The 14,909-nt window shown below is 37.5% G+C and overlaps 2 protein-coding genes across 2 annotated transcripts in view; one reads left to right on the top strand and one right to left on the bottom strand.

Annotated features, from left to right (window-relative positions):
- Positions 1 to 613: 613 nt before the first annotated feature.
- LOC135074770 (spermatogenesis-associated protein 20) lies at positions 614 to 5,471 on the bottom strand. The gene is made up of 6 exons (XM_063969152.1): positions 5,240 to 5,471; positions 2,903 to 4,525; positions 2,611 to 2,819; positions 2,007 to 2,227; positions 1,427 to 1,562; positions 614 to 756 (listed from the first exon to the last, which is right to left on the bottom strand). Exons 1-6 carry the CDS (start codon positions 5,389 to 5,391, stop codon positions 614 to 616), a joined length of 2,484 nt encoding a protein of 827 aa, XP_063825222.1. The 5' UTR covers positions 5,392 to 5,471.
- A 3,159-nt stretch (positions 5,472 to 8,630) lies between these two features.
- Positions 8,631 to 14,909, top strand: part of LOC135074637 (rhomboid-related protein 3) — a 132,685-nt gene continuing 126,406 nt past the window's right edge. The window contains exons 1-4 of the mRNA XM_063968999.1: positions 8,631 to 8,760; positions 9,850 to 9,873; positions 11,386 to 11,484; positions 11,726 to 11,791. Of these exons, the coding sequence (XP_063825069.1) occupies positions 8,752 to 8,760; positions 9,850 to 9,873; positions 11,386 to 11,484; positions 11,726 to 11,791 (198 nt within the window). The 5' untranslated portion in view covers positions 8,631 to 8,751. The remainder of the gene's footprint in view (positions 8,761 to 9,849; positions 9,874 to 11,385; positions 11,485 to 11,725; positions 11,792 to 14,909) is intronic.

A 14,909-nucleotide genomic window follows, 5' to 3' on the forward strand; every position in this document is an offset into this window, starting at 1 on the left:
GTTCAACACGCGTGTAACTTTTATTACTAAGGAATAATAGATCTTTTGGTGTACCGTTGACTGTATGTACACCATACATTGCCCGTGAACCTTCTGCTCAATTCTACTGGTAGTATTACGGGTAATTTAGTTTTTCGGTGGTACAACTAACCTTATAAAATCATAACACCTACCAATGTAGGACCTCTGCAAAATACTTTTTCCATGGTTCTACCAGTGGCCTAATTCACGTACTCGTATCAAAACTTCAAAGACATGCAAGCGATTTGATCGCTGGAGTAACTTTTCGTATTCACGTATTAATCGCCCGATTTTGTTTCGATTAGTTTTTATGCGTATTCGATCGTACCTATTACTTATTTTGAAGTTAGGTTTAATCGGATTTCAGTGATTAACGTCAAAGTGACAAATAGCTGAGTTGCGATCCTATCGAGTAATCGTTCTATCGAATGACATGTGAATACGGATTTAAGACTGTTTTTCAATAGGACGACTTCTAAACGTTAGACGTTAACGTTACTTTGACTGTTACAAAATACGTGAATAAGGCCACAGGTAGGACTGAGCAGTAGGACCACGGGCAACGCACAATCTACACGGGTACACTTATCCCCTACTTTGAAGCCGCGGGAGGGGCGGGCGCCTCGTCAAGCAGATTCTCCAATTGCTTGACGTCGGTGACGGGCAGCGAGCAGGCGTAGCGTCGGCATACATACGCCGTCGGCGTGTCGCCCACGCTGCGGATGCGGCTTAGCACTGAAAAGTACGGCGGGATGGTCAGTTTCAGAGTCAAGTTTAGAATGAGTCTTTGGGAATCGGGATATTGAGATAATAGCTGTTGTTAGTATAACGATTGCATTCGTTCGTTCGTTTCAGCCGAAAGACGTCCACTGCTGGACAAAGGCCTCCCCCAAAGCTGGACAAACGATTGCATTGCACCATCTTAATTTAACTATAACAAACGTCAAGTCTGTCAAACTTCATACAAAAACACCGGTTAAAGTTATAGTTACAGTTAAAAGGTGATACAACTCAGCCTTAGAGTTAAGTATGAAATAACAATTAACGTGTTCTACTTCTAAATAAATGGGGTGCGCAATGAGTATTGGCAGCATACTAACTCTTAATAGTTGGTCCTTCGAGCCGGGCCAGTGTATGTCAAAAAATAAGAATAATTATATGACGTAGTTGGTCCCTGGAGCAAAACCAACTTGAGAATAGTAAATAAAATTTAAGCATGTGTATATCATACATACCAGCTTTCAGGGGCTGTGACGAAAACTACTAGCACCGTCAAACCGCAACCGCTAGGTTTATATGACATGATCCCACATATTCAGGCCGCAACCGTTAATAATATGACATGATCCTTCGAGCCGGATGAGATGAGCGTGTTCAGTGTTTAGTACAAAGCACGTGGACTCACGTATGTCGGACATACCGGCGGGCGTCTCGGCGGCGGGGTCGGCGACGGCCAGCACTCGGCCTGGCAAGAGGCGCGAGCGCACTACGCGCACCAGCTCTAAAGTACGCGGGTCAGTGCAGCCACCAGCAATTAGTACCTGCAAGTTTTAAAAGATATCACCCATGAGTGCGCGGATCAGTGCAACCGCATGCGATCAGCACCTGTGGGTTTTATACAACAGCATCGATTAAATTATGTATGTATTAGATTAGATACAGATAGGACAAAACAGTAACTTTAGCAGCAGCATTGAAAGTTAGAGAGATAAATTTTGACGCTCACTTGCGTACAAAGGCAGTCAGCAACAAATTCCGTACATAACAAATGAACAATTGAAAAACTTCTGATTATATGTGTCATCTCTTTTTTTTTTCAGACTTCTTTTAACTCATAGTCAATCAATACGTGTTTATAACGGAGAACCCAAAAAAACTTCACACACTCTTGAAGCAAAAACTTGAATAGACAATTTGAAATAAAAAGTAGAAACCACTTTTCTGTAGCATACAAGACAGTGATGCAGCGACAAATCGATTCTTACCTGAGTAGGCGAGTCATTGAAGAACATAAGCGCGGACATCATCTCTGGCAAAGCGGTGGGTGATTCTTCCAGCCTCTTAGCGAAGGTCATGAGCAGTTTCTTGGCCATTTCCCGATCGTGGTCGCCGCCTTCAGGCGCCGCACTCTTGTCGGCGTAAGCGGCCAGGCGCTGCAGGTTGTGGCAAGCCACACTGTTCCCGGATGGCTCGGCGCCATCTTGATCTGAAGTTTCAGTGAAGAATTTCTTTAGACTTTATAAAACTTACATAATATTGCATGATGTTTTGAAATAACTTGACTTTTGATTCATAGATGTTGTGTGCCCATCAGATTACGTATTTTTGTTGCAAAATAACACCTATTACATCCAAATAAGATGTCACAGTGTTTAGCTTGATGTGCTGTCATCTGCACATAATGTAATAAAGAAAATAGAAGAAAGGAAGTTAAATTACACCAAAAGTCTATAAAATATAAGATTTGAAAATCAGTATTTTTCTTCATAGAAGGTAAGAGATTTAGGTAAATGCAATTTAATGCGAGTCTGGATAAGAATATTATTATTTCTTTCATAACTTTAATGATTGTAATTAAAATTATTATACCCTCTTTGAGCCGCAAAACTACAGTATCATCCTCAGTCGAGCAAGTGAAATAGCCGCCGTTTTTGGCGTCCCAGAACAGATCGTTTTGTGTTTGCTGCAATTCGCGCGCCCAGTTCAGCCACCGCAGGTCCAGTGACGCCTCATACAAATCCAGCAGGCCTTTGATCAAGAACGCATAGTCATCTAGGAAACCTTTTATGGGTTTCTCACTGTAAGTTAAGAAATATAAATTGCAGTAACTTATATTTCAATTATAAGTATGAATGAACTACATTCAATTTTGTACACTTACGTTTGAGCAATGGAGCCATCATCAGCCCTATAGCAAGAATGTAGTAAAGTTTTAGTAGAAGGATCATACAGATGCTTCTTTATAAACTCGGCTGTTTTGATAGCATCCTCCACATACTCCTTATCAGCTAGGCCCTGGCCTGCTTGCGCCAATCCAGACAACATGAGGCCATTCCAAGAGCACAGCATTTTGCTGTCCAAGTGCGGACGAGGTCTCGTCTGTCTAGCGTCATACAAAATACCAATGCATTCAGTTATCACTTGATTAAATTGATCCATAGACAATCCAAACTTTTCAGCTGTTTCTTCCTTACTGCCATAGACAATCAACACATTCTTGTTCTTCAGTTCACCATGGGGATCACTGACCGGAGAGATATTTCCATCCTCTTCAACACTGAAGTAATCACAGAAAACTTCTAAGTATGGGGTAGAGTTAATATTTTTACCATCCAAAAGTGATTTTATTTCCTGAAATTCCCACACACAAAATGCTCCTTCTTTCTTGTGGGGAGCACCAAAAGTTGGATATGAATCAGCATCTTCTGCACTGTAATATCCACCAGATTCATGCCTCAAGTCTCTATTGACATATTTTATTATGTCACGAACTATCTCTGCATAAAATTCATCCTTTGTTGCCAGAAATGCATCAGTATAAGCCACAGTAAGCTGAGCTTGGTCATACAGCATTTTCTCAAAATGGGGAACATGCCAATCGTTATCAACTGAATAACGAGCAAACCCACTGGACACATGATCATGTATACCTCCTTTAGCAATCTTTGTTAGAGTATGGAGGCACATTTCAAGACATTTCTTTCCCTCAGGATGGGATTTGTCACGGGCATAATAATGGAACAAGAAATTAAAGATGGAAGACTGTGGGAACTTAGGGGCAGTACCAAATCCACCAAAATCAGGTTCATAGATGGATGCATATCTACGGACACACTTGTCCCATGTAGCTTCTCCTGGCAAAGATGAGGAATTTTCGGAGTCCACAAGAGATATCTTCTGAAGTGCTTCCATGATGCTAGTGCTAGCTTGAACAAACTGCTCTCTACTTTCTTTCCACTTCTTGGCTAGAGATAGCAAGATGCTTTTGAAGCCTGGTCTTCCCCATCTGTCTTCTGGGGGGAAATAAGTCCCTCCAGTTACAGGACGTAGATCTGGAGTCAGGAAAACTGACATTGGCCAGCCTCCACTGCCAGTAGTTGCCATTACAAACAACATGTACACACGGTCAATGTCTGGGCGTTCCTCACGGTCCACTTTGATGTTGACATAGTGTTCGTTCATTACTTTAGCAACATCTTCATTTTCGAAAGATTCTTTCTCCATAACATGGCACCAGTGGCATGTTGAATAGCCAACAGAGAGAAAAATAAGTTTATTCTCTGCTTTTGCTTTGTCAATAGCTTCTTGGCACCATGGGTACCACTGCACAGGGTTGTGAGCATGTTGCAGTAAATAAGGAGATTTCTCAGATACCAGCCTATTTGTATGTTTTGGTTTTTCAACTGGATTTGTATCGGAACTGGGTGCAGCCATTTTTATGATGTTATCACTGAAACTTCTTTTGAGTTGAGGTGTAGGAAGAGTTTGACCCAATGATGTAAATCTGAAAGCAATGGATATATTTTATTTCATTTATAGAATCTTTAATAGTAGTTTTTTTGCTTTTTATCTGCATATCAGACTACATGTAAACAAACAATAGACCTTAACTTGTAGATAATAAAATTTATAGCCTTGATATATAAATAAGGAAACTAATACTTATCAATAAATTATTATAGGACAGACAGTATGTACTAGTACTTGTAGTTGCTATGAAGGCTATTATCTACCAAATGGTGTTATCATAACATACACTAATGTAAAATTGCGTATTATGCAATGTTATGACTGAATTATAAATCTTAGAGATAGCAATGAATTGACAGTAATTAAACCTTTAATTATAGTTTACACATGACTGCTATATTTTGTGTTGCACTTGGCTGGTTTGCGTTATTATCGGGATTAAAAAAATGCGTCAATTAATATGCAGCACTAATCTGCATCATAACCAGTTGCATTATTCAAAATCAATTGCATTTCGTAATGAGGCATACAAAGTGCGACTTTATAGGTTCGTAGACCTCATTACATTCATTTTATGGTGTCGTGTTGTTCCTTTCTCTTGCTGACAAAGTAACTAGTAAACAAAAACAAGGTCACCCAACAGTGCCAATTTTTTCATGACATAACTTTTGATATCAAGCAAAATATGTCCTATAGGGCTTCTAAAAATGATTATCAATAAACATAAGCTAGTTAATATTGATTATACCTTTTTGGAACTCCCAAATCACGATGATTACAAACCGGGTTCGCAAGGGTCTCCTTCGTCGCAGATTGATTGAGATTTAAGCTTTTAAATCTATTATCGCCCGTCGACAAACGCCGCAGCAACAAAACAGCACGGCCAGTAGGCATAATCATTTAATTTAATCAATTAAGGTGACTTTACAACATTTAATTCCACTTTATTTTTAGCGATGCATGATTACGTACGAACAGACGACGAAATTTATTATTATGACATTCATTTTTTTAATCCGCTACGAACGAAGTTTGACAGCACAAGCGTGGGGTAAAGACTTTTGGCCAATATTACTGAAGCATAAAATGATTTATCAAATTCCCATTAATTTCAATTGTTTTACTTAATAATGGTGTTTAGCAGAATTATTACTTAGATTTCAATCCTTAATTATCAATTTATAAACTGTATTAGAACTTTCGAAGAAGTTAGAAGACTCCTGAAAGTTTTTAACATTACAATCCAATTGCATTGAAATTGCTATAATAATTTTGATAGGAAAATTCCACTTTCTATGTTCGACTTCAATGACTCTTTTTTTAATTTAGCCAACGCAGCGATGACATCAGCTAACTTATTGAAATAATTTAATTACTTCCACCAATCATTTACTTCCTACTTTGGAACTTTAAGTAAAGTTCTTGATCGTCGCTACGAAACTAGTGAAAATATTGTACAAGATTTAAAGATGACCTACCCTACGTTAGGTTACGAAGACTAATGTAATAGTTCCTACTAAGAAATCTAAGACCTAGTATAGAATCTAGCCAGTTGCTTCACACTCGTTGTTTACGTGAGGAGATAGGATAGCTAAAAAGGGTCCTCATTAATTATTTCATGCAGCCACCCTCTTGAATTTCACGCATGCGCTGAAGGCTTGACGCCGTTCTCACTTTCACCGCAACACGGCGTGTTTTGACGTATAAATAAATGTCCATCTCATTTCGGCCTAAGCCTAATGTGTTCTTGACACGAAATGTACAATATTTCGGAAATGAAGTCCGGTGTGAAAGTCCCTTTATGATACCTAGTGAAGTGCACGCACGATTAGAGCAATTTGTTATTGGTAAGTGTTGTTGAAATAAATTGAACTGGGGTTTTTTGCCATTGACTCCTTTGTAATGTAAACAAGAGGTATTCGAAAACAAAAGAGCTTTTGGTTGTGTAAATTAGCTAGATTATTGTCTTTTATAAATATATTATTTTTAAGCAGGTTACATAGTAGTTACTTCAATTTATTATAATAAAACAAAACTTAGTTTATATTGCTGAATAAATAGGTATGAATTGAAGGTGACTTATTTCATTAATATAGTAGAGCGACAATCTTTTATCGTCTCCATAAAATAATAACCAATAGACGAACTGTATTGAATGAAGGAGAGCATTAAAATTGCAGGACAGGACCAAAAAATACTCAAGCTTACTAGTAATTTGCCCAAGTTCTCCAAATAAAATGAAATAAAGATTTTACCAAATTAAAAAAATGTCAAATCAAAAGAGAATGAAAATCCTATAAGTCAACCCTATGTGAATTATACATACGGTATATGGTCCACCAAGATACCAATGTACATACCTACATGAAATCTAGATTTAAGAAAGTCTGCCATGCCGCCTAATAAGATCAAACACTCCACCACGTGCCAGCCCGAGTTAGTTCGTGCTAAGTGGTGCATAAAACTGCCCGTCTCCATGGCAACCAAGAGAGGGTTGCGGCCCTCCGCTTAGCCACGTTTTCTCCCTCAGCAGATCGCCTATCGGTTGTTTACCGAACCTCGATTCGCCTATAAATTCTTTTTATTTACAAATGTTGCATTTTAACGTGTATTGAGGGCAATTTACAAATTGTATTGCTTGCAGTACAGTCCAGTAGAGGAATCGACGTTAAAATCGTTAAGCTTGATTTTGTTTTAGTATTTGAGTGTATTTTCTACACTTTTGGTATAAAAGTAAAAGAAAGCTTTGTTTATAACCGTTAATCCCTTGTGGTAAGCTAAAATAAATATGCTTATGTTACGAGTGGGTTCATCACAATAAGTAGTCGAGCGGCGGCGGGGATTGAACCCGTGTTCCTCAGATCACGAGTCGGCAAGTCCGACACCTTCACCTTTCAGCTTCAGCTATCGTTAAGGGCACAGTCACAGGTGTGGATTGCTTAGGGCATCAAGTAGTCTTAATCCGGTTATCCGGTACTGTAGGATTTTAAAGGTGGTTTGTAGGTACGCAATAATCTACGACTAATGTTTTTAGATCAATTATCATTTGTATAGGATTATTTAGACGCATTAAGCGATGGTTTGGGCAATTAATAAACAATAGATGACCTTCTACCTCCAAATATAAGAGGGTCTCTTTATTTTATTCCATTGGGGACCACTGCCAAGGACATTTTAAATAAATTAATGTCACGACATGTCTCAAGGTCGCTTTCAAACAAATTAGGAAAGGGTTACGGTACTTAGGGTAGGTAAACTATGACTACTTACATTATTTATGTAGGAACTATTAACGGAATTATTACGGATATTCATAGTTGCGTGAGTACAACTTTAATTAAATACTGTAAAGTAGACAAATTACTAAAGTCCATTTGTAGGTGTAGACCACATGTAACAATTTTTAAAGTGGTAGAGATAGGTTCTACTTCACTTGACCTCGGCCCTAGACTACTTGATTACTAGATAAGGAAACTGCGTCATTTTTTTAACGTAAATTAGTTATATCAGGTTACGTCCTAAGGTAACGTCAAAAAAACCCATTACTTTTCCCATCACTATGTAACTATTTCTATTCCCAATTTATTTTCGAATTTATAGACTTAATATTTTAAAATCTGACTGTAACGGAGTTACCTATATTTTGTTTCAGGTACACCGGAAACAAGCCAAGATAAATAAATACGTGCCTTATGATCTTCCTCCGTTTCTCTTGTATATTCTTGTTATTAAATAAATTAAGCACTCTGTCCAGCTCAACTCATTGCGTCAAAACTTTTAAAAATTACGTCGTCCAAGAAATTTATATATAATTCCAATAATTCTTCCCGATTTTCAAGAGCAACACATTTTGTAAACAACGTGACCTTTAAAGAAGCAGAGAGAAGATAGAAGATACAGATTATAAAGCGTTGACGTTTCAAAGTCTAAAATATTTACGGGCAAAGGAAGCTATGTTGTACAGCCGAATTAATTAGCAATAGAGTGGATGGTTTTGTTAGAAAGATGTCGGTGTGGGTGGGCAGTGGCTGCGGAGGCGGCGAGGTGCGCCCGCCTCCGGCCGCCACCGCCACTCTCATGTCTACCAATACGTCTATGGAGTCCGGGATCGAGGCAGGGGTCCTGCCGACTGTCACGGGATCCCTGGCGTCCGCCCGGGACTCGCTGGGGTCTTTGTCCAGGGCAGCAGAGCCGTTGTATGATACAGACCACACAGACCTCGGCTCGGAGTTGGATGAGGCGGATATTAGGCGGGAGTTGATGCACGATGTAAGTAGCTGATGCAGTTTCTTCAGTATTCAATAATGAATATAAAGGACATCATCCATTTTGGTCCAAAATCAAAAGTGCCGGCCAAAAAATAAAAGTGCTGTATTCTGATAGAATACGTCCGCCTTAGCATTTATTACTATGGCACCAAAGCTGTAGCACTACTGTGCATCGTAGTATTTGAGCTCTAAAAATATATGAAACGACTGACTTTGATCTCAAATACTACGATGCACAGTGGTGCTACAGCTTTGGTGTCATAGTAACAAATACTAAGGCGGACGTATTCTGTCAGAATACAGCACTTTTTTTTTATTGGCCGACATTTTTGATTTTGAACAAAAAATGTATGAATCGTCGATGAATTTTAGATCTCAAATACTCGACGCACAGTGGTGCTACAGCTTTGGTGCCATAGTAACAAATGCTAAGGCCGACGTATTCTGTCAGAAGACAGCACTTTTTGTTATTGGCCGACACTTTTGATTTTGAACAAAAAATGTATGAATCGTCGATGAATTTTAGATCTCAAATACTCGACGCATAGTGGTGCTACAGCTTTGGTGCCATAGTAACAAATGCTAAGGCGGATGTATTCTGTCAGAACACAGCACTTTTTTTTTATTGGCCGACACTTTTGATTTTGAACAAAAAATGTATGAATAATCGATGACTTTTAGATCTCAAATACTCGACGCACAGTGGAGCTACGGCTTTGGTGCCATAGTAACAAATGCTAAGGCAGACGTATTCTGTCAGAATACAGCACTTTTTTTTGTTGGCCGGCACTATTGATTTTGGACCAAAAATATATGAAACGTGGATGATGTCCTTTTTGGATGCTTTGTTTGACCGATCTTGGCCTGTCCTATTTTTCTTATTCCTATTTTATTGGACATAAGTATATCAACTAAAGTACTCCAAACAACTGAAACTTGTTTGAAAGCAAAGTTTAGACTTTTACCTGAATACAGAGTTCTATAATAAAGCTCAAACATTGCCTGAAAAAGTTTAATATTGTTTACGAGTAAGAGCATTCTTACTTAGTTACAATTAGTTACTTATTTCATAAATGTTGATTGTTTTCAGAAATGGCGTCTCCTCTTCGATAGGGTAAGTTGAATTTCTTCATACAGTGACATCTTAATGGATAAGCATCAGGTATAAAAATATCGTTTCGCCACACTACGTGACTTTTGGTGTGAAATATAAATTTTTGTAACACGTCCCGATGATATCGCGTGAAATATCTTTATTTTATTTTGCTACCTGTTATTTCATCTACCACGAGCCGACGTTAATCGAAATTTAAGATAAGCTGGTCGAAACCCCAATAAAAGTCTTAAATAAGTAATTCAAATTCAAATTCTTCATTAGTCCAAGTCCCAAATAACTTAAATAACAACCTGGCTTACGAGTAGGTAGGTATTACATCCAGCTACTATTTCCAAATATTTTCATGGTAGTAAAACATGAATAACATTTCCGTATATTGCCAAACTGAAAAAGAAAAATGATATTCGTGGAAATAGGTCAGACAATTGCAATGTAATGCAATGCTGACCTATTTCCACGTACGAAATCTTGCTTTGTACGTACGTTACAAATCGCTATCAGTCACGCACAGATCGAAGCATAACAAATGTTTCTGAAATCAATATTATTCCTGGAAGTTGGAAGCATGAAAGCGATTTTCGACGAAGTACGTGGTGGTTCAAATGTTCCTAATTGCGTAACCCACGTTTGACTGCACGGAAAATGGGGCGGCATGTTCACAGACTAGAGCTAGGGTTGCGTTTTAAAATATGAAACAAAATTAAAATAAAACATTGTTTTTTTACCCAAATATTAAAAAAAAAGATTACATTGAAGAACTGATTATAAGCCTACATGAATTACACTGAAACATTACTTTTGTGTATTTACTTAACTTTTTGAATTCATGAAGTGCCATTTGGCATTTTTGATTTTCAGAAAATGCAAACTTGATTTCAAGGGTTTAGAGAATTAAAGTACAATTTTAATTTAACGAATTAAGTAACTAAAATTGTCATCATTACCTAACTACAAAATTACCTATTTTAAGTCAGATTTACGCATAAAGCAAAAACTAGAGGTCAAATGGTATCAAATGATATAATACTTAATTTAACGCCCAAACAGTAGTAATAAAAACGTTTCATATTTAATTTTGAAAGATTAACAGTCATGAAATTGACTGGTAACGGCACCATTATTTTAAACGCTCGTAAACTTAGCGACTTTCGCTATAAACCTGCGTGTTGAACACGCATATTTCATAAAACCTGTCGTTTACGATGGGGAGACAAATTTCAAAGAATAAGCTTTGTTTGGACTGATTAAAATGTACAGAAGCGGGATATAAAATGTTTTAAAAGCAGATAAAAACCGTCGGTGGCGCTGCGGATCAAACGTAGAGTGGTCACGTACAGGACATTGAGATAATGCGAGGAACAAGATAGGGGCGCTTGATTTTTTGAGCTGTCTTTTTGGAGAAATGCTGTAAATATGAAACACATGTGTGAAGCATGAAGGTGCGTGGTTATGACGTTAGGACGCTCCGTTGAAATCTAATCGATGTGGCACGTGACGTTTTGTTGGCAGTTTGATCCGGAGGGGTTTGGAGAGATCCCGTGGCCCGACTTCTTGCAGACGCTCCAACATCCAGACTTCATCGCTCAGGTGCCGCCGCATAAGAGGGAGGTTAGTAAAAAGAGTAATAAGTAAGTTAGCATTAAGTTTTTATGATTTTGTAGGACAAACAATATGTAGAGTAATTATAAAAGCTCCAATGATTCGCTTATTTCGCGATAGTTGTAGGACGTAACAACTGATATCACTACTCTGGTTTCAGTGTATATTTTATCTTCAATCAACTGAAATAGTTTAATGTTTATTGCAAAAAACCTAGTTACTTAATGCCTTTATTTTCTCTCTTCTGTAGATTCTTCTGGACAAAGCGCAGAGTGCATCGAGCAACGCCATAACGTTTCAGGAGTTCGTGAATGTGGTGAGTACTACCATAACTTATTTTGACTACTCTCGAACTCAAATGAAGGTCGTAAATAGTTTACGGCCACGTCCAATAAATATGGCGATATATGCGTCAGTCGGGCACGGCGGCCTTTGCCATCGCAGTGGGTTAGGTTATGTCCCACAGCGCCGCCCGCCTCCCACAATACAAGACAACTAAATTAAGATGCAACGCCGATTACGCTCGACTCGCGCGCGTTTCCAAACACAAAAGTCACTAAACCAAACCACAATCTAAAATACGTTTACCTTACACTAACTTAAGGAAATCTGAACGCAAACGCACGCGTTACTCCAATTTCGAAGGGACCCACATCCTTATCTGGTCCTTACTGTCCCGTCTCGTGAAACGATAAGGTCCGGCACGATTTATTAGGTGGACATTTTATTTTTGTGTGGTAAAATATATTATCTTAAATACGTATTAACACTGAGCACGGTCGTTTATTACTTATTTTATTTGATTGGGATCATTGTATATAAAACTTGCTTTAGATAACGAGTCATATTTGGAAAATAATTATTTATGTAGGTCCTTAGGCCTCAGTTTGAATGAGGACTGATTACATTAATTTTTATACTGATTAATTGATTAAACTAAGTGTTTTTATGTTCTGTGACTCTACAAAGTGTGAACTCTCTAAGTAACACACATTTGTTAGAGCATAAGGATTCTAAGGATGGATGATAAGGATCAATCATTTAATAATCAAATTATACTAGGTGTCCATAGTTTGCGACAATTTATATAGGTAAGTATAGGTAACTGGTCTGTTTTGACTTCCAACCTAGGTATTGCACCCATAATACAATTAGACGTGTTTCTAGATACTTGTCATAATTATTTGCAAAAGACCATAATTTAACGTCCTACTTTATTTATGATCTGGCCCCGATGTGTTGAAGAAGTAAAAGCGAATATATTTAAGAGCATAATTAAAATTAATTGCATAAAAAATATTAAAATTTATGAGCTGATTAAAATAATTAGGCGACTTGATTCTCTCCATACATCACTTTAATGCACGAATGTGTCAAAAGCGAGCAAACCCTCAATTAATAATTCCTCCGAGACGGGGTATTTTTACCAATATTTGCATAAAAGAATCTTAGGAAGCTCTTTGTGGCGACCCTAATGTCGTTTGAGAATTATGACCGTGGTCCCTTGCCTTTATTAATTAAGTTATTGGGTGTTTTAAACACTTTTTAAATTTTAAATTGGATATTATTTAGAAACGATCGCGTCGAGGTACCTTAATAAATAAGGATTTAAATTTTATTGCGAAGTCGGGTGTGAATTCTTGGATATAAAGTTGGTAGGTAAAATAGTCGCTAATATTTCGAGTGACTTTTCTTGGTGTTGCGTACAGCCGGGCCGAGGGAAGGAATGTTTTGCGTACAATTGTGTGGATAGTCGTAAATCAAAATTAAATTCGACGTATAAAGAGACAACGAGGTACAGTGTAGGCCCGTGGGCGTCCATGATGCGGCATTCTTATGCTAATCCACGCACCACATTCGAACGGGGTGGGCCAAATTGTTATTTATATTGTCACCTCGCGCTTTTTATTCGAACCTACCCAAACTGCCGTTAAATTACTGGCCGACATTGCTTTAAAACTCCGTTTGCAATAATTTCGCGTATTTGATTGGAGAACCTTACCTAATGTTATATTAGGATTAAGCTCCTCTCTGACAGACACATAAGACCCAAACATACTTATTTTATACGGCAGTCACAAATAAACATGCATATGTTTATGTTAAACTGCGTACGATTGAATATTTTAAATAACAAAGAGTAAAACACTCGTCACGATAAAATAATAACACGTCATCGACCGACCCATGGTTTTCCTATGAAATCGATGTCATCTATTGTTATGAAAATATTTTACATCGTTTGGAAGCCATGATTGATGTTGTTCGGGTGACTGGTAACGGAGGCTTTTAAGGAAATCGCACTCTTACGCCGAAGCAATTTCCTATAGGAAATTAGTTCACTCCATTACGCCGATTTAGGCGCGAAAGGGAAGCAAAAGCAACATGGCGGCTTCATTAGTCAAATGTGTCGGAAAAATCAAGATAAATAATTTATATGGTACCAAACTTATTAATATACATTCTTAAGTAAATGAACACGAAAAGAGATTCGATTTAGTTCATTGAAACTAGTTACTTGTACGTGTAAAATATATTTTTAAATGTATTGTTAGGTATGTTTGTAACAGGATACATTTAAGTTCCTGACATTAATTTGCATTCGCAAATACCAGTGCCTTTCCAAATTCCTTACGCTTTGGTTTTTCCACTACTTCCATAACCCTTTCATCACAATGAAATCGGTAAATATACTAGTTTATTGGTGCTATGTATAAAATAGATGAGAAGAGGTTCTACACTTTTGCAAATATAAATTATCAAATAGTTTATTTTTATAAATCTAAAATAATATAAAGGCTCCACAAAAATTTTAAATGGTTCAAACGTACCCTAAGATAATAACGTTTATGCTACAGGACCCAACATAATTCATGGTATCTTAAACTTAAACGACAACCATTTAATAGGTATTTTTAGTTTTAAACTGATAATAACTAAGATTTAAAAACGTATAATACCAATCGATTTATCTGAAGATTATTAGTTAGAACTAAACATTTTATCTTAACCCCCGGCGCTGATACCTGTGAGGTACACAAAAACTGAACCAAAGTGGTCCCCTAATCAATTTATGAGGCGCTAACTGGAACATGGAAAATGTATTAAAGCGCTGTGGGAACTCTACACACGCCAAACAGTTCGGATACCCATAAATATCTGCTTTGACCACAATATTCTAATGTTATTATCGGGGGTACTGTTGACTGGGATTTATGCTTGCAAAATAGCAGTATAAAAGTCATAAACTTTGAAATGTACAAAGTTTGACCATTAAAAACCGTCTGCATGAAACCACACAAAATTTATTAAGAGGCAAAGTTTGTAAGCTTGTAAGTTTATAGACGGTAATTTCCGATAGTTCGCCAATATTACTGCAATTTTCGTTGCACACAAATTGAAATAAAGGGTTGCTTATTCCAAATATGTATCTA

Source organism: Ostrinia nubilalis, chromosome 9 (assembly GCF_963855985.1).
Source record: "Ostrinia nubilalis chromosome 9, ilOstNubi1.1, whole genome shotgun sequence".
Lineage (NCBI taxonomy): Eukaryota > Metazoa > Arthropoda > Insecta > Lepidoptera > Crambidae > Ostrinia > Ostrinia nubilalis.